Below are 20,775 nucleotides of genomic sequence, written 5' to 3' on the forward strand. Positions count from 1 at the left end.
GAAAAAAAAAAAACAACAATAATAAAACAACAATAACAACAATACATGGGGCCGTTATTCTTACAGGGAGGTGCCGATTCTTGTTTTTCTTTCCTTTTTAATGGATTGGGAAAACAGATTCCATGTATGCTCAATAAACATCACCTTTGCCTTTGCAATACACATGTGGTCACTCACGTTCCTTCTCCCCCTCACAACTACGTATGTGGTTGATATGGAGGAGGAGTCCTGTCAAAGAGGAGTGAGGAGAGAGAAAAGAAAAGCAAACACACATTTCACATGAGATGAAACATGAAAAAAGTTTTGGGTGACGTCAAACAGTTTTCATGCCGTCAGAATCTCAGACTCCACAAACCTGACTGTGACGACAAATTACTTCAGAGGGCAAGAGAGCATTTCAGAAAACATTCCCCTTTGAACTTTTCCCCCGTAATCATTAACTGACTCACTGTTGTCGCTGTTCTATTTCTAATTTGTCATCCAGTTGTTGGTCCACAGAGGCATATGTATGTTCATTATTAACCGACAGAAGTACGAGCAGAGCGGCGATTTTGAACGCTCAGCACTCTCCTTTTAGTTGGCTGACAAGTCTGCCTCCTCTGCATCTTGTTTAGAAATGTGTGCAAAAGTTCTTGATGACCTCAGCTTTTCCTGTCCCGAGAGACGAGGTTAGTGATGGCTTGGATTGGGGGGGGGTGGGTTCTCTCTTTCATGCTCTGTCTCTATCTATCGCTCTCTCTTTCTGTCTCCCTCTCTCTGAGTTTTATTGGGTCTCCTAAACTCATCAGTACCTTGCCATTTAGTGAAAGTCAAATAATGGAGTCACTAATTGGTCATTTGCATGCAGGTAGGGTGGGAGGGGATAGGTCAATATCTGTGATGACTAACATCTACCTGAGTTTTGTCAAGTTGGATGAATATTCAAGAAAGAATTAATCTTGACAAATTGTCAGTTGACTCTTTTGATCATTGCTGGAAGAATGTGGAAAAAAATGAACATACTCCTAAAATCTCAGAAGTGTGCTATCCATGTGGGATCCATTGCACATTAACTGTTGCAGAGAGAATATCCAACTTCAGACATAGAGGGTGAACTCATGATACTGTATGGGTGAACTTAATGGCATTTGTTCTGTAATGGATGTGGAAATGATTGCCTTAGGAAATGAAAGAAAAAGTGTGTTGAGCAGTTGCCTTTGGCGCATTATTTGTTTGTCCCCCAGGAAACTGTAGACATTTAAAGACATCTATAGGACAGCTTTTGGGAGCCATACACAACTTTACACATTTCCAGTTGACCTCTCTTCTATTGTGCCGGTACTCCCAGAATGCCTGGCGCAGGAGGGGCCCAGAGTGAAGCTGCAAAAGGAGGCTTAGAGGTGAAACTATGCCTCCACTCATGCAGCATGTTTTTAAAGACAACCGAGCTGATTTTTCCTGAAGGATGAATCATTCCTGAAGGGGGGAAAAAAAAAACAAAACAAAAAAACACCAGGTTCTGGATGAGCTGCTAAGAAAGAAGTCAAAGAAAGAAAGGATAGAAAAAAAACGAGAGTAGGGTTGGAGAAAAAAAAAATCCCATAGGGTCCTTGCACTCCCCACTGAGCGCCTGGCCCACGGGGCCTTTCTCTGCTGACCACTGCCTGGGCCTGCCCCCCTCTGGCCCATTCAGCGCTGGACAATGCGTCCAGGCCGTGTTATTTGAGGCACTAAAGAGCCGGCCCTCCTTAGTGTCCGGGCACAATGGCTTCCCCATCGAGGCCTTTCTTCATCTCACCTCCCAAATGACAGGTTTCATCCTCTTTCCCCTGACCTAAGGGAGGAGTAGGGGCCTGCCCACCACCTTTCTCCTAAAACAACTCCTCCACCCACCCCCAACTCATCAAGCACCCCCACACCCCCAGCTTCTCCTTTTGGAGACGCCTCTCACACCAAAACCCCACTTACTCGCTACAGTCCCCGGTGACAGCTCTTTACAGTAGATGACTTAGTCATCAATTGATGCCACTGCTGACACTAACAAACTCAACCCAGATGTTTGACATCCGCCCATTGATCTTTTTAAAAAATCCTATTTGGCTAATCATGGACTGTGAATATGACAAGATGTGTGTTTGAGCGGGAAGGGACTTGAGACACTCTGTGTGGAGGGATCCTCAGGGGCAGGACTGGTGAATGATCTGGTAATGACAGGCTTTCTTTTCCCCCCAGTGCCTTCTCCTGGAGAGAGAGGTGCATTCCACAGAGATTGGTTCTTGAGCCCGGGTGATCCCGTATGGGAGAGTAAACAAACAAACATCAGCCTGACCCAAAACAGTGGCCCGTTACCCTGGTACTGGATGTAAAGATGGCACAAAGTGGGTGATGAATGGTTTGCGTTACCCCCCCCCCCCCCCAACCCCCAACCCCCCTTGGCCCCCTCCCGCATCCCTCCATGCCTCTGGTGGTGGGGAGTAGATGTGTAAGGAGGGGAGTGGGCGGGGGGGGGGGTTGTTTCTGTCAGGAGTGGTGAGAGCTGGGGGGTATGACAGCTCTTCCTGCTCTTAAGAATCACTTGAGCTGATACAGTAAGTGGGCGCAGACACAAAGAGGAGTGCGAGAAAGCCGCCCGGCGCGGCGACAGGGTCGAGCAGTTTAGCTGGAGGGGCGCAAGAGGAGGACCAGGACAGGACAGGAGTCCCCCTCTCCTGGGTGGTGGTTAGGGGGGGTTAGTACCTCTGCAGTGTGTGTGTGTGTGTGTGTGTGTTGGACAGGCATGGAGGGGGGGAGGAGGAGGATTTTATGGTTGACCTTCTCCTCACGCTTTTGCGAGCCTCTTCACCCCATGTCGATTCTCTTGACCTACTTGGCCATCCAGAAGCAAGCCACTTAAAAGATCGAGCTGTAATACCTCTGCACACGCTCAACGCACATCTGTGCGCTTGGTGCCGCTAGATGCTAATTTGCTCACTGAAGTTTTTTGTCACAGGTGCAGAATAAAAAAAAGGGTGGGGGTCCATGGATTTTAAGAATGTATGTTAGATTTGTGGTGCCAAAAACAAGCTTGACTTTGGTGGTCATACTTGTTTGCACTGGTAAAGCGGTTTGAAATGTATAATATATTTAACTATCGTGATACAACAACCACAATGTGGATTTTACAAGTAAGATGGTGTTTCCATGGTTGTATTTTATATAGCTATTATAGTATTCCATCAGACACTCCTATAAATGCAATGATAATCAGTAAATTATATTTCACGTGTACATAATATTATGTACATGATTTAATGCATATAGAAAAGCATGTAATGCTCTCTCTAAAGGTAACTGTGAAGCTTCTTTAAAAAGTTTCACATGTCCTTGTCTTGGCCTGCAAGAGTAACTCCATTACTTTTATTCTTCAATCATCAAACAAATTAAAACAACTCTTGTTGTTATAAGTGTGGAATGTGGATCGGGTCCCAGGTCAACGTTTGGCTGTCTGTAATCATCAATATGAAATAATCACTGGGTTTCTGCTGCTCTCTCAAGAGCCTCAGGCTTTGCCTTGCCACAAGATAGCAGCCTGCTGGAATTCTCTCGGTGCAGATTGTGCACTTAAGACTGTGCGGAGATCCCTTCCTGCTGCTAGATGTGAGAGGTTTTCTGCTCAAATGAGCCCAAACAAAAAAAGCTGTGAGTGTTAGTGAGTATGTGTGTGTGTGTGTGTAGTGTGTGCATTCTGTGTGTGTATATTCTATGTGTGTGTGTGTGTGTGTGTGTGTGTGTATAGGGATAGAGGAGAAGGTATAGAGATGGCGGTGGTGGACTCTAGGGGGGAAGCTGTTGCTGTGTTTTGTAAACAGCCAGAAAGCTGATGGCTGCCCGGCCCCAAAGAGAGGGAAACAGAGAAATGGGGAGGAGGAGGAGTGTGTGTGTGTGTGTGTGTGGGGGGGGGGGGGGGGTCTGTCACACTTAGGCAGCCGAGCGTGCCCACGTTCCGGTGCCCGGTTACTGTAAACTGAACACAGGAAAAAGGGAAGGGAGAGGAAGTGATGCCACATCACCGGTGCCTGGCGAGACACGAGAGGCGACCGGCCGACGGATCCCACACACAAGCACCGGCGTGGAGGGAAAACAACACCACCTACGCAAAGAGCACAGGCGCAGCCAGCGTCAGGCAGCTCTTACCGCACCGCACCACCTGAGGGGTGTAACAAGAGTCCATCTCTGCGTCCACAGGGGCCAGCAGCGAGGTTAATGACCACAGAGTGAGGGGAGCGAGATCAGAATAATCACCCAACACCTTATCTGATGGTGGCAACAGCACACTTTATTTATTCATTAGAGCGTTTCTATCCACTGAACACTTCCTAGCAAATGCACACAGTTTATTTATCGGTGTTAATTAGACCAGAAATTGGTTATTCTATTAATTAATCATGAGGGAGAACAACAAAACAAAGTCTAAGGGCAAGATGAGTGAAAAGGTTGTGAAGGCTCTGCTTGTGAAATAACACACAACACACACACAAAAAAAACTTTTTATGACTTTTTAGCAATCACTTGGCATAATAGGAGTTAACGTTATTCACTTCATCTCCGTTTAAAAAAAAAAAACATTTCAAAGTGCTAATAAAAATAAACTGCCGGGCCCCTGGTCATTTATTTTGAGAGAGGACGCCGACCCAAAGTTCAGAGCCGAGTGAAAGAACGGAGGTCACTGGGGAACAAAGACCAGAAGACGGAGGGGTCAAATGGCCTGGTGTCCGAACTCCTTCAGCTGGCGCTGTGCAGGAGAGTGGTGCTGCTTGTATAATCGAGGATATGTTTTGTCCGCAAGTGTAGGATAGAATATATCACGCTGCCCTGACAGACTAACAATAGATCACGCTTTGTCCGAGCCAAAAGTGAGGCGCTTTGGCTCTTTTCAGATGGCCCATGCATCTGGTCTGCCGCAGATTAACCCTCCATTCACTGGTCAGCCTTTCTCGCTGACCTTTTTGTCCAGCTTTTGAGCACACACACTCACACACACACAGATAGACACAAATGCATTCACTCTCACACACACACACTTATACACACACACACACATACACACACACACACGCAATCAGTCCCCAGGGTCCAACCAGGGATATCCAGGTGAAGAGCCTTATCCTGAGATCTGCCCAGTTCCGACCCAATGGGAAAGAGTTATGGCCTTGGGGGATGACCAGAGCCATCCTTAAAACCTGCAGCAGGATGTGGCATGTGCTGCTATACACTCACTCCGAGCCAGGCAGGGGTATTTTTGGAGCTTCAGTGACCATCAGTCAGAGGGCCAGTTGTGAACTTATTTCTACGTCTTCTTGATTTACGAATGGGAAGGAGAAAGCACAGCCTGAGGAGAACAATAACAAATCTGAGTATGTCTAAGGCAGAGTTGGAAATCAGGAGGAGATTAATTGAGTGGGGGATTCTGAAGAGAAGCGTGTGAGAGCAGTTCAGTCCCTGTTGTTATTGGGTGATTTTAAGAAGGATGTTGATTTCAGTTTGGATTGCATTAGACCAGAGTTTATTCAGGGCTAAATTGCAGTTTTCAGCTCAAACTGTATTAAACCAAGGAGCATATAAAGCTAAAAGTGTCCAAAAGTTAGACAAATACTTTTCATACCAAGCTTATTTTGGTGTTTGAAACAGTTCTCTCACAGTCTGTACTCTGTTACCCTGAAGTCTCAGTCGGTTCACCACCACTTATAGGATAGAAACAGATCTGACTACCGAGCACACATCTATCACAAACTATGAAGCCAAGCACATCAGTGAGAACAAATCTATCAAAAATTCAAAACAAGAAAGTGTTGCTGTAGTTTGGCTAAAAATCCTCTCTCTCTCCTCTTTTTAGTTAATTCTTTTTAAAACTCTTTTCTTCAACATGAATGGGCACAGTAGGATTTCTGATGACTTATACACAAGCACTGCTCACAATACAGTCATCTCTCTCTCTCTCTCTCTCTCAGTGTTGACGAACGCCTGTGGTGTAAACTCATTCCAGCGTTAAATGTCTCGGGCCGCATCATCCTGAGCCGGACCCTGTTGTTTCCCAAACAAGGTAATGTCCTGTCATGTGACCCCCTTCTCTCCCTCACCCCACCTGTGTAGACTTTTCTCTTAATCCCCGCTGATCCTCTCTCTGCTTTGAATACTCGGACTACTGAGTGTAACTAATTCTCCCACACAAGGATATTGTCTTCCCTTCTCCTGCTTTTGTCTTGCTCTTCACAGCTACTCATTCATCGCTTTCATTAGTTAGCAGAGTGGAGAGTGAAAGAAGAGAGAGAGAGAGAGAGAAAAAAAACCTTTCAAATTAAAAGACTTAATGAGCTATTGCCATCACCCCAAAGTTTAATTGTTTTCTGGTGCCTTTCCCTTTCCTTTCACAGACACAATAGTTGGGAACAGTTGAAACTAATGAATATCATCTCTCAACTTTGCAACTCTTCGTTAACGTCCTGATGACAATGTATTCCTTGTCCTGAACAGCGGCGAGTGAGCTCTCATTGAATGCCTCCGTTGAATTGAGATGGTGCGCTAATCCCCTGGTTTGGTAAATACCATTTGTAGCATGTAATGATCATTGGGAACCTTTCCCACTGAATCAGAGATGAAGCTGTGCGTTTTACACAGTGTAATCACACTGACTCCAGACCACTTTTATGGCTGCAACAAATGTGGAACAGATTCTCTCTCCTCCCCCCCTACCACCACCACCACCTCTCTCTCTCTCTCTCTCTCTTCTCTCTCTTCTCTCTCTCTCTCTCTCTCTCTCTCACCACCTCTCTCTACCTCTGTGCGTAAACTTGCCCCCTTTCCAGCAGGGAGTTTGTTGTAGCTGCAGCGACAATCCCTGAGAGACGCAAGGGCCCGATGGGGGCTTTTTCAGACGGCCATTTGGCGCTCTCCGTGCCTGACCTCTTGATCTCTCTGCCCGGAGAGGGTCAGCTGCGCACAGGAGAGAGGCTCCAGAACAGTCACGTAAATCAGATGGTGGAGAGGGTTTGGGGGGGGGGGGTGCATCATTTGCGGGAACCGTCCACTCGGGCCGATCCCAGCCCCGTCCAGGCACCATCGGTCCGGCCACTCTGACGCAGAACCACCAGGGTTCCCACCAGATGATGCGCCCGATACTGGAACACACGGGCAACGCAATGACCCCCATATTGATCCATCATAGTCACCAGCGGAAGCAGAAACCTTTCACTCAGCATTCGGAGAAAAAAAAAACAGAGAATATTTCTACCACAATATTCCAAATGATGGCTAAAACTCAACCCCAGTTAAAGGTCCGAGTCTGTGATTCTGGCGAAAGCTCAGCCCCTACTGTGCTGCTGAAACAGTGTGTTGAGTGGCTGTCCGGACTACTGTCTTTCTCCCATTGACAGAGCCAGGTTGGCGTGTGAACACCACAAAACAGACATCTAGAGAACCCGTGAGGAGCGATTCACTGACTAAAACTTGACAAGAAGTGTATCAGATTAAACCCATAGACCCCACCTTTAACCAATGCATGACCCAACAGCTTGGCTTCTCTACCCCTCTGCTTTGAAGGAGGCTGCGGGGTGAACGGCTAACAGGCACCAGAGTCACTTTCTGTACCTTTAAGGTGATGGATCTCCGGGCGGGCCCCACCGCACCTGGAATGGCAATGCACAAATCACCCATCCGAAGACAGGCCCGCAGAGACCCTCCTCACCCCCCCCTCATGGGGCAGTGAGTCTAACACACACTCCACATCTCTGACCCACATGCTCCCCCCCCAGGGTCTCCGTAATGGACGCGGGGGAACGGCCGTAAAATGGTGGCGTTACTGTTTGGCCATCCGCACAACGCCACCAGTTGTTCGGCCTCCTCACAAGATTTTGTGGGCTGACAGGTCAACTGTTCCAGATGGGGAGCGGAGCACAGAGGTCATCTTATGTTACTACGTGTTGACTCCAGATTTGAAGGGAGAGAACACATTTGGAACTCCTGTGATCTTGGTTTTAAAACATGGAGTACCTGGATTGTGTGCATAATACATTAAGGTTTTTTTAGGGTGAGATTATGGTTATAGTAGGTTAGATTATGGTTATAGTACGGGTAAGGAAATGGTAGAGGTTAGGAATAATAACGTTTTCTAAATAAGGGTTTAAACACTTCAGCATGACTCCTATTGACTTGTTTCACCATTTAACTGGTAATGCTGGATGGTGGCTCAATTGTGGCTAAAATAACTAGGCCATAAAATAAGCCCCTAATGTTCTATTTAAAAATATAAAAAAATGACAAAACATAAAAGCGTTATACCATAGATGGTAAAATATGTAAAACAATTTTTTTTTGTTATTTTAGGTCAATTTACATGGTTGTGTGACAGTAGCCAGGTGGACTCTCTCCTTGATCCAACTTGGTAATGGGTTGATATTTGTTGCCCTCTAGTGGTCAGATTGAAAGCATCCATAATGCTCTCAACTGAATTCATTTTTATTGAGGATAGCGCTTTAAAGTATTTCACATAATGAATGAATATGAGCACATTTTACTGCAGAATTGTTAGATTTATTATCGTTACAATCCAAACTATTTAGCAGCCTTTGCTTTGGCTGCAACAAAACCCAGCAACACAGGAATTATAAAATGGAGATCCACAAGTCCTGTGGATCTCCATTTCCTTTACGACCCCACAGTCTGTCCTAAATGGCAACTCACAAACCACTCAACAGCAACAACCATAACAAAGGCCGCTCATTTCAACCACGTTACAATATTACTGTAATACTGCATTCATGTAGAAGTGAGATACAGTCAGCATAACTGACACCTGCTCTGTGTCTTACATCTTCATCCGACGTGTCAAAGAGTCTTATGACACTACTGGGATGTGGGTTACTATGGTTTTAATCACAGGTTTTAATAGTAGCAGTTATTGATTACAAATATACATAATAACTCAGTGTAGTTCTTAGCTCTTAAAGCAGTCTCAGTCTCTCCCAGCCTTCAGTTTGTCGGCCACAGTCTCGTCGTGCTTGGAGCCCCCCATGCAGGCTGGGCTCTTGGCCAGGGCCGGGTTGCTGTCCCACTGCTGGGGCGTTTTGGCCTGGATGGCCAGTGCGTGCACGCGGCTGCTCAGCTCGTCGCGCAGCGCCTCGTTGACCAGGCGGTGGCGCTGCAGCAGCGGCAGGCCCTCGAAGCGCTCGCTGACCACCAGCACGCGGAAGTGCGACTCGGAGCCTGGCGGCACGGCGTGCATGTGGCTCTCGTTCAGAACCTCCAGGTGCGCCGGCTGCAGCGCCTCCGTCAGCTTGGCCCGGATGGACGTCTCCACTGGCCGGGTGGGGTCCGGCGCCATCTGCGGGCGGTGGTGGGACAGCGCTAGCGAGCGGGAGGAGGAAGTGAGAGGGCGGAGGAGGAGGGGACGGGCAGTGCGGAGAGCGCTGGACAGCATCCGAGGAATGGAGGACAGAAGCAAGATGGAGGACAACAGCAACCAGGCCTTTAAACACACACAAAATAATAGTTGATTGAGTGATGTATGTAGCCTATACATTTTCAGTAAGTATAAGTATATACTATTTTGATCCCGTGAGGGAAATTTGGTCTCTGCATGTATCCCAATCCGTGAATTAGTGAAACACACTCAACACACAGTGAGGTGAAGCACACACTAATCCCGACGCAGTGAGCTGCCTGCTACTGCTGCGCTCGGGAAGCAGTGAGGGGTTAGGTTAGGTGCCGTTAGGGCACTTCAGTCGTTCCTACTGGTCGGAGTTCGAACCGGCAACCCTCCGGTTACAAGTCCGAAGCGCTAACCAGTAGGCCACGGCTGCCCCCAGCATACATATCTGCTGCGTCAGTAGATGTGCAGGTACAGTACACACTAAAGTGAACACAAAGACAAGGCAAGGCAAGACAGGTTTATTTATATAGCACATGTCGTACACAGGAGTAATTCAATGTGCTTTACATAAACAAAGGCAAATAATAGTACATAAAAGGGCAATCGTTTAAAAATGCTTTAAAAGTAGTACATACAATCTTTAAAAGACATAAAATACAACATAGAATAATAAAAAGACAGAGTGCACAAAGAGAAATAACTAAGTCAAGTCAACTTGTGCATAAAGTTTGAGAACTGAGAGAAATAACATCTTGACTGTGTAAGGATAAACTCCCTTTTTAATTCTGATCCATAGTTAAGCTCCTGACCTGAGATCAGTCTAAAGTGTAAAACACATGAGTAGTTCATATGAAGTGGACTGAAAACAAATTGGACCCTCATTTCACTGATTAGGTGGCTGGCACTGATAGTGTGGCAGAAGGTCACTCGCGTATTGGCAGAAAACCAATATGTATGACGGAGGACCAATATGTCTGACGGAGGACAGCTACAGCCGAGATGGCTTCAAGTTCAGACATATGGCAGTGTTCCATCTAAAAAGATCTTTCACAGTGTATGCAGTGACATGATGTCCGAGAAACAACTCTCACAGTTTGTAAACAAAATTGTGTATATTTGTTGTGTACTAACATTATTTGTTTTCTCAGTATCTTCCTAGTCTATGCTTGCTTTGATTCCTGAGTCCTGACATAAGTTGTGTTGTACATAAACAATACAATGTATCCAAAGGAAGTGAAACCAATTTAGTACAAAAAAATGTTTTAAATGCATTTTAGTATGTACAATAGCCTTTTTCTAAACCAAGTTTCACTCAAACCAAAAAGGACATACTGTTGATTTAATCCACAAAAAAATTAAATGATGTAAAAAGAAAAGATTTTTGATTGAAACTTTATTGAACCATCAACAAGAAGTGTTCAAAAGGATATAAAAACATGACAAAGCCCAAAGGCTTGTTTCCATTGTGGTCCTTAGGATGGAAGGATCATATGCAAGTACAAAAGTAAGGCCAAAAGTAAGAGATCGAGAATCATACATCATATCTGGAACAAAATGATTCACTAGTGTCCATTAATTCCAGAATGTCTGAAATTGAGCTTAGAAATTCCTTAGAAGTGGTCTTGGGATGCCTATAGCACCTGTATTGAGGTGTTCAGATACCTTATGGATAAGGTAGAGAATGGTGCTTGTGTCAGTGGGCATGTGGCGTAGGCATTACAGGACAGGATAACGGGCTTAAATATATGAAAAGGAAATGTAGAAAAGGACATATGAGAGCGAAAATGTGGTAATTGAGATGCTAATAATTTTTAATGGTTTCTCCCGAAATTATGTTTAGAAAATATAATTTTTGATCCCATACACTAAACCCCCAAAACCAAAACCAAGTCAAGGGCTCTAACTCTGACTTATGCATGACTGTTGTTGTCTGCCACAGATCTTATAGCTGCTGCAATATCTCTGAAGCCAGTGGCTATGGTGTTGTTCATATCCTGCAGCAAATCTCTTATTTGTCTTTGCACCACAAGCATTTCCTTCCTCGTTCTCCGATGGCTAGGAAGATGCCTTTGGTGTTGTTTAAAGGTCCGCCTTGGTCTTCGTCGCCTTGACAACAGATGATTCGTTGTTGGTGCCCGTGATGTAGATGTTGCCGTAGTGACTGTCGGCGGTTCTGGTTCTGGTTCGGCGGGGAGCCCTACTGCAGGAACAGAGCAAGAAGGCAACTCTAGTGGTTTCCCTGGCTCTGGGGAATGTGATTCCTCTTCTGAAAAAAAGCAAGTGTAACTGATGATATTATGGTCTTGATATGATAACATCAGCTAAGTTACGAGATTATCTAGACCAGAGCGCTCTGGAAGAATCTAGATAGAAGATTCAAAGATCAGCATAACAGTTGCTCGTAGTTTCTTACCCACAACCAGTGCCATCACGTCATTAAGAAAAGGCCCCTCAGAGGTCCCTAACAGTGAGTGCACTTCAAGTAGACTCCGCAGGGCCTTCTCAGCGGGGGTGTAGAAAATCTTTTTTGACAGATATCCATCTAAGAGAAAATCAAATGATTCAACAAATATTTAACTATTACTATACTACTATTCAAACATTACATGTGATTGCTTTCCATGTTAACCATGACAACTAGGCCAAGCACTACCCACATATTAACAATATACAGGGGACAAAAGCTTCCCAGGTCAGGGTCTACAGTGTTAATTATCTCAGGAAATTTCACAAAGTATAGGATAGCAATAATATGAATCTTACATTTCCTACATGTAGGCCTCTAAATATATTGTTAAGAGAGGGGCAACAGTCCCTCATCCTCCAAAACTTGATTAAAACAGAAAAAGATTGATTAAATGTTAACTATAATCATGTCTGATCTATAATTAGTCGTCATATAAAAAATATGTATGCATGTATCATGCATTGCAATTATAGGCTACTGCAGAAACAGCTTGCTATGAACTAGGCCTAGATAACATTGCCTTTCACAGTTTTGTTTTGAGCCATCACAGTGAGTGCAGGCCAATAACTATAAAGGTACAACACAGTTTCACAGGAGTTTATGTGGACCTACCTGTTCCTTCTTGGTGCCTTTTCTCATTCGTAGCTTTTTTGGTGACATCATACTTGAAGTACTTGTACTTGGTCCTAACTTCGACTGCGCTCCTCTGCACATCGCTGATACTGTTGACCGCATCGGTCACGTTCTGCCAAGCAGTAGTCTTCAGATCTCTGGCTTGACGGCCAATGTCCAAATGAAACTTCCCAAACAAAACATCTTGATTTTCAGACACAGCAGACACCAGAGCAAACAGCTCGTCATCTGTGAATTTGGGGCGGCGCTTTCTCTTAGGGTGATGATCTTCCATCTTCCCTACGGCTTTTGTTTAAACGCCACACGTTTTATTGTTATCTGATATGCATTATAAAGGTCTTCTGCAAAATTGCATGTATGAGAGTTGCCTTTCTAGCACGATCGTTTACATGTCTGTTTAGAACCACGTAGACTAGGCAGCCTATTCAATATGCACAGGTCAAAGGTGACACTGCAGCCACATGATGGTTCATACGTTTCAAACTCTAGACCATGTAATTATGGGTAGCGCCTTATACTGCTTTGCTGCGTTTCTCCTTATCCTTGATATATCAGTTTGTCCCTTTCATGAATGATCCGACAGTCTGCTGGTATCTTCCCAAGTCTGAGAAGTTAACGTTACAGAATGCTACAAATCTTCTGTAGTGCTAGTTCCCTCAGTGCTTAAATTGCTCGGGCTTTTAATCTGAATACTTTCACGCAATTAGGCCATGTTAGGTGTAACGTTACAAAACAGTCAGTGAACCAGAGAACGAATAGTTATTTTTAACTAGCGTTAACGTTAGCTAACTTAACGTTATGCTACTGTTTACAGGTCTGCCTAATGTTAACAAACCTAAGCATCATGGACAACTACACTGTGAAAGTACGTGCTAGAAAGGATAAGGTGACAACACTTTCAATGTGTGACTGAAATCCATGTAGAGATTCTGTTCTAATAACACGTCTGGTGCTCAAGATAAAAAAATTAAGAGACACATTTGATTCACTGACCTTAAACGAAGCTTCTGCAGATGACGTTCGACGAAGAGGAAAGAGTGTTCATTCTTAGCCAGCGCCATCTGTTGTACAGGAGTGGCAAAATACAATGATACGCTCTCCACCAAGCTTCCTTTGCTATGCATGGCAGCAGTGATGGCAAAAAAGACATCAAATGGAGTAGCTTAGTACTTTATCAAAAAACAGAAATATGGAGAACATATCCACACCACTTCAACTAAAAAACAAAAAAAAGCATCCTTGGCTAATCAAAAATATGGTGTTGGTGATGTGAACTGTAGCCAACAAGAGACGAGCAATAGGCAGGAGATGTGTGCAGAGAGAGTAGAACACAACAGGCAGAGGGGTAGACACAAAGTAGAAAAGGAATGGAATAGAGGTAACAATTGTCCATCTCAGAGAGAGAGAAACTCAGACAGAGAGGGAGAGTTTGCGTGTTATTGTGTGTGTGTGTGTGTGTAAATGAGAGGGAGAGAGAGCGAGAGAGTGTCTGGAGATCAACAGAGGACAGAATTCTTATTCTTATAATTTTAAATAATTTATCTATTTGTAAGTGAAAAGTGTGAAATACAATTAATTAAAGAATTGACATGGATGTGAAGTTCACTATAGAAAGCACTTTCCAGTGTGGTTACACTATTTTGTAAACCATGTTGAAAAATACGTGGTCATAGCTGCCAAGACGCAGTCCCCCTCCAAAATAGGCCAACTGAATGATAGACACTGTGTTGGAGAGCTTAAGAGTGTCAGGCCATAAATGTTGTGCTTTTGTGATGCTGTTTTGCGACCTATGACTGCTTTGGTTTGTGCCATGTATGACTGAATTACACTGAACTTTTTGTCTACAGAACCTTTGAGAGGCCCATAATGTTAAACACAACAGTACACCAAGAATAACTAAATGGCTGTCATAGTATTGGGCCTAAATAATCCAATGTGGTGGAGTGTACTGTTACTGTGTGGTCCCACTGGAAAATGGCCTTTTCTCTGTTTCAAAATAATATCTGCCATTATTGTTTCGGCGCATATTATGAAATCATCGGCTTACAGTATCTCCATCAAGATCACACTTTCGGTAGTGGCTTACATGTACACAGCCAGAGACACAGTAATGTGGTCCAATGCATCATTGATCTGCAGACACTGTGATATTAATGTACAATAATAATGTCTCAGATTTCTCATCTCTAGCTGAAGATCGTAGGTCTTTGTAGTGTTTTCATATGTGCATGTGAAATGAGGTTCTAAAGGCTATATTGTATCCTTGAATACTTACTTAATCTGTAAAAAGCCCTACATATTATGTGATATCTTGGATTGAGGTCAAGTGTATTATGTATGATAAAATGAAAGTAAGTGTCAAACATCCCTCAGTGTTGGCCTGTGCATGGCATGTTTTCATAAAAGTAATCAGTTGAGTTCAATAATGTTTGTATGCTCAAATGCATAGCTACAGTATTGTTTTTAATTCCAAAAAAGAATGGAATGGGAGTAGGCTGCTCTCACGTCTAAAACAAAAAAGATTCATTTTCAATAACTATTTCAATGTTGTATGTTAGATATCAAGACTTTGATTGATATAATTTCATTCACAATTTTAAGTAGGCCTAGTATATTACTTGATTGGGAAGAAGATCCCAAGACCAAACAAAACAAGTTAGATTATGAAACTATGTGTTAAGTTATAATGACAGATGTTTATTTTCATTGTATATTTTTAAATCCATTTATGGACAAGTTAACAAGGTAACTGCACAAGTGTAAAATAATGAAGTTCAATCAATAATCTCACACAAACCGTAATACATTAATTAGTAGTTCATTTTTAGTTTCTCTCCATTCTCATGTACAAAAAAAACAAAAAACACATTTTTGACAACATACTATGATACTCTATGTTGGAGTTTTTTGTCTTTTGTCATTTTTATTGTTCCACATATTTATACTTGTACATACAAACAACTACAATCTCTACAGCACGGTACAATGATAACGTGATAAATTTCTGTCACATTTAAATTATGGCAATACATTTCAATAGACAAAAGCTTCAAAAGACCTATGGTATTTTTTGTAGAGTACATAGATGTTGGCCGTTCACTGATTTTTTTTCTCTCTTGTTTAATCGCTAACACCTGCTGCTTTGCTGGAGGTGGCCTGTAAATTTTCAATGTGCTTTCTCCAAATGGTATCCGGGTGTGTCAGAGATACATATTTATTTTGTCACTTATTGCTTTGTTTACTTTTTGCACACATGATTTGATTGTTGCTCCCGTCAAGTTACAAATACAAAAAAATGAAACCCTGTAACAAAATGTAACTTATACGACCATCAAAACAATCCTAACAGGGGAGGTTTACAATAGGTCCAAGACCGCTTCCACATCGAGACAAACTCGTAGTGTCACTGAGAAAGGTTACTTGCGTTTACACAGCATACGACAGCAATATTGACATCCTCAAAATGGTTACTCGGTGGAGCAGGACAAACGCATGGATAAGACCTTGCAATTGAGATAATAAAGCATGCTTAAGCACTGATGGTACAAGACAGACTGATCTCTATATGTGCAACTGAATTCCTCGGGGAGGGTGCCGGAACAATTCTGAAATCGGACCCCATCTGGTTTCACAGAGGGCCAGATTGCACCCACAATGCACTTTTCCATATTTGCATATTTCCATGTTTGTCCATGTGGTTACAACTCTGTGACACTGCCATAACAGCCTTAATGGTCTTGTTCGCCAAACCACATTATAGAATAGAATGTCCTATAGTGGGCGTATGCACATCCACTGCTTAACACAGGTGCAGGGTTGTCCATTGGACTTCAAATGGACTAATCTATAGACTAAGGCTTTAACTTTTGATTTGCTGTGTCTGCTTCAAACAATGGGCAGATATATCTTATGCACTGAATTTCCACTGTATCCTATTTATCTACTGTATGCCAATCATCTATGCTGGAAGAAACAGGGCGTTTGGGGCTGCGCTAGGAACTGACACTTACATCATGCCATAAATACCAGCTGCTATACTTCATCCACAAAGACTGTCCTGGTGATCTTGTACGGTTTTAGTCCCTAGTCTTTGTGCCATGCCATATTTATTAAGGTTAACTATCAGTGATGGTGCTAAAGAAGTATAAAACATTTGGCAATCAACAAGAGATATCATTCATGGCACAAATAAGATTGTCACAACAGTGGCTGTGACAGAGCTGGTAGAAACTACACCAGGGGGTCAGGATGGCAGTTCATGTGTTCTCAGCGGATAAGAGAGACCAAGCTCACGTGTCCCTTCATCTAAGGTCTCAAAACAGCAAATAGGAGTACAAGCAGTCTGGATTATCTGAATGATGGACACTGTGTTGGAGAGCTTAAGAGTGTCAGGCCATAAATGTTGTGCTTTTGTGATGCTGTTTTGCGACCTATGACTGCTTTGGATTGTGCCATGTAGTTCCACTGAAATGAGCAAACACCTCCCACTTTTGCGTTTTCGACTGGCAAAGCAATGGGGGAAGTATCAGATGGGAGACTACAAAGTTTACCATGAGTAATGTAGCTACAACAACAGATTGCTTTACTACAGGGTGTGTCCAAAGCTCCACACCAACAATATGGCTGCTATCCTAAAGAGTGGCAGTACAGATTCTGTGAAGTTACTACTTGTAGTTAGGGCAGAAATTCAACTTTTTTTTGTCTGTTGCTACGAGATTCACATCCCCTTAAAAAAAAGCATTCCATGCCACTTAAGTTTCAGCTGACCACACAAACTGCCATCCAATGGTTCCCAAGGCAACAAAGGAAAAAAATTGTAACTTCAGATGTATATCCTTGTAAGTTAATGCGTCTCCCTGCATGGATTTGCCTGTTGAGTTTATCTTTATAGAATCAGTTCGTGTTATGAGACACGGGTCAACAATCAGGCCAACGATGCCATGGTGAACAAATTCCATAGCCCCTGGCACTACATCTGTATTCTACAGAAAGTAAAAAAATATATATAAAATAAAAAAAAAAACACTAGACAACCAAACCCCCAAATAATCAAATAAAACAAACTTTTAAAAATGCTCAAGTACACTCAACAGTTCTCATGCAAGCACACATACTTACATACGTACATACATACATACATACATACATACATACATACATACATTACATACATACCTACAAACAGATACCTCTTTCTCTTGGCAAATGACAGGAAACAAACAATGGGCAAAAGAGTATGCAATTACTGCATATCCATATATAGATCTGCTTATCCTCTGAATTTAAACATCATTTAAAATAAAAGCAAATATATCTTGACAAATCAATACACATATGTACATCAAATGGATTCTATCTAATACATGTTATACTGGTAGATCTTTTTTTATATCCGAAACAGAAAGTCATTTTTTTCTTGTGAATGTTATTGTATATATTAGCAAGTAAATCTTTCAAACATACAGACTTGATTATGGACTAAACTGCATTTTTTCATATTTATATTCAATACATAATTTACAGCATCGTTAAAATAAACCTATAGGTTTTTTTTATAGTCTTAGTCAAACCATCTTGTGCTTAGTTTAGACTTCCTCAGTTTTTTTTCGATGTTGTATGTGAACCTAGTGGAAGTGTTTTGTGCAGATGGATGATAAGATGTGGGTATTTCTTAACTAATGCGTAGTCCAGGAGAACATTAAAGACAGACACTTTACCACACGGGTGAAGCGTTCAAAAACAAAACAAAAAACAATTGTGCACATTCAAGAAGTGCTCAATATGACGTAAAACATTAGAGTAAGTGATTTCCACGGCTGGACAAACTACAAAATGGACACCAGCCAAGGGCCTCTGATGAGGGATCTGGAGATTAAATAACGAACATTGCGCAAATGATCTCTTTTTTCCTGTTTTGTCTTTTGTGGCCTGACTGAGCCACATCAAATTCCACATATATTAGCTATACAGCAATGTCTTTTCTCTCTGGTATGTCACATGGATACTATCTTCAAGCATATTTCAATGCATTTCCACACTTGGTTACATGCATAACACTCTCTAAATAACCCTAGGTTGAAAGCATATTCAGATGCAGTACAACGTGTGTCTAACGGGATCCTTCTGTTACTTCCATGTGTCAAAAAAGTCACTTACCGCATACTGTTACGACATAAAACTACTGTGCACAGATGAGCATTGGTCAGACAGTTCGGATACAACTATGGTATAGCCAAAGGTTTTGCCTATTTCAAAACAGCTGTGCTTTGAACATGAGAAGTGCTTAACAAAACCATTTTTCAGACAACTGATCCATCTCACATGTACACACAACTTACACACAAACAGCTGCTATCTTTAAAAAAAAAACTGTTTTAAACTGGCCAGAGGTACACAATATTAACCACCACCACACTATATCAACACTGTCCATTCAGGAAAACCAACTGCCTGACTCCACCGCCTCCCTACTTGGTTTGAGATAGCACACCATTTTGAAGAAGGATTAAAGGGAAAAAATCAAACAGACCGCGAATCGATCACCACATTCAAACTACAAAGAAACTGGAATGTCTGTCTAGAGATGGCAGTTTGTTTTTTTCTGTGCACACACATACACAACCATTACTTTAAGGGATTCATATCCTGGTTTTTCCCCGAAAACCTGGACCCTGAAGTCCCTGTGATTGTGCCACATTTAAAAATGACAAAATGAGATGGACTATCTGACTATACTCATAGGGTAGAGTGGGTCAGGAAATGAACTGAATTACCCTGTAAAGGAAAGCTGGAGGTTATTTTCCTGCAAGGATAGATAATTGCATGGCTTGAAGTATTAGGCCTACAATCTCATATCACCATCTTGGAGAAAAGGCTCATCATCCCATATTCATACACATGGGGGCTTTTTTTTCTCTCATTAAAAACATACATCCAATTACCCAAGTGTCAAATTTTTGTTGTGTATCCCAACAAACAACACATTTACAACAATTGAAAAAAGCAAATACGTTAACAGACAGTTGTTGAGAGTAATATCTATCATGAAACCTCCATGGCCAAGTCTGCAAGTGAGATCACTAGGCTGGGGTTGGGTGGGGGAGGGTGGTCTTCACAGTGTGGCTCTCCCTACTCTACGCTGCCACCTGTAGGCAGGGAGGCCTCACTACTGCAGCACCATGCCCCGCGTTTCAGGCAGCTTGAGTGCCAAGAAGCTGCCAGCGGCGAGGGCACCGGAGGCGAAAAGGATGGGCACCGCTTTGGTGATGCCCACAAACGACTGGAAGATGCTTATACCTAGAACAGCGGCCAGTTTGCACAGCGCGTTCAAAAACCCAAAAGCCGTGGTCCTGTGAAGTGGACAGAAAAGGGACCAGGTTTACTATAGGATTTATGAACAAGCTCAACATAAATATGCACCCACAGGAAAACATCAAAGAGCTATGACACACACACACACAAAGGTCTCATACCGCTGAGAATCATATGTGAAAGGAGAGACTTGGGAGTGCATCAGCATTTTTATGAGAGCCCATGCAAATCTGTGTACATTTTTAAGTCGATATCAGTGCAGCCAAATAACTGATAATCTTCACACAAGGTCAGACCATCACACCGTGGTCCCTCTAAGACCTAGTCCTGACAAGAGAGAATTGTTTGACCACACAGGGGTGCTAAAGGATACACAATGAAACATTGCTGGCAGCCACCAAGGTTAGGGCTGCAGTGATATGCGTGGGCTCCATGATCTGACCAATCATGCTTTCAGACATTTTGAGAGGAAATTGCTCATATAACCCCTGAGAAATACACTGTAGTGAGCCCTCGCCAACAGCAGCAATGCAGCATATGCATCCAAGCCCAAGACCTTCTAAACATTCATAGATTTACTGTTCCCTGAATTCGGGGTCTGAAAGACACTGCTGTATGGTTTATAACAGCATGCTTACAGTACCTGCTTGTTTTATAAATTATTTGTTTTATTGATTCAACTGCATCAATATTCCAAAGTGGATATGACATAATGCTTATGTTATATAACATTAAGACATTTGGCCACCCATATGTACATGTCACATTCACACATAATAAATAGATTTATATGTATTTGTTTTTTCAAAGATGATGCGTTTGTCCCTTGATGAGTAACAGTATAGTGAATAATTTACAGTTGACACAAAATTACCTGTTCACCGAGCCTCACATAGCATCTAATTATGGTCTTGAAAGCTATCAGGAAGGGCTTTTATCCAGCATCAATGAGATCACACAGCCTCGTGACAAGAACATGTGA

General features: G+C 42.8%; 2 protein-coding genes across 4 annotated transcripts in view; both read right to left on the reverse strand.

The window, feature by feature from the left end:
* Window positions 1-8,522: 8,522 nt before the first annotated feature.
* bola1 (bolA family member 1) lies at window positions 8,523-13,614 on the reverse strand. 3 transcript variants are annotated; one of them, XR_006034762.1, is made up of 4 exons: window positions 13,476-13,614; window positions 12,462-12,648; window positions 11,796-11,924; window positions 10,606-11,648 (listed from the first exon to the last, which is right to left on the reverse strand). XR_006034762.1 is itself a non-coding variant. In XM_042107892.1 (3 exons), the coding sequence occupies exons 1-3, from the start codon at window positions 12,754-12,756 to the stop codon at window positions 11,293-11,295; spliced, it is 780 nt and encodes a 259-aa protein (XP_041963826.1). In that variant the 5' UTR covers window positions 12,757-13,469; the 3' UTR covers window positions 10,606-11,292. The 3 variants fall into 3 exon arrangements, 2 of the variants coding, with proteins under 2 accessions (XP_041963827.1, XP_041963826.1); XM_042107892.1 differs by lacking the exon at window positions 13,476-13,614 and having other exon boundaries at window positions 12,462-13,469; XM_042107893.1 differs by lacking the exons at window positions 10,606-11,648; window positions 11,796-11,924; window positions 12,462-12,648 and adding an exon at window positions 8,523-9,478 and having other exon boundaries at window positions 13,476-13,571.
* Window positions 13,615-15,158: 1,544 nt separating this feature from the next.
* sv2a (synaptic vesicle glycoprotein 2A) overlaps window positions 15,159-20,775 on the reverse strand; it is a 33,153-nt gene continuing 27,536 nt past the window's right edge. The window contains exon 13 of the mRNA XM_042107899.1: window positions 15,159-19,831. Within this exon, the coding sequence (XP_041963833.1) occupies window positions 19,648-19,831 (184 nt within the window). The 3' untranslated portion in view covers window positions 15,159-19,647. The remainder of the gene's footprint in view (window positions 19,832-20,775) is intronic.

The sequence above is a fragment of the Alosa sapidissima genome, chromosome 10 (genome assembly GCF_018492685.1).
Source record: "Alosa sapidissima isolate fAloSap1 chromosome 10, fAloSap1.pri, whole genome shotgun sequence".
In the NCBI taxonomy this organism is placed as follows: Eukaryota; Metazoa; Chordata; class Actinopteri; order Clupeiformes; family Clupeidae; genus Alosa; species Alosa sapidissima.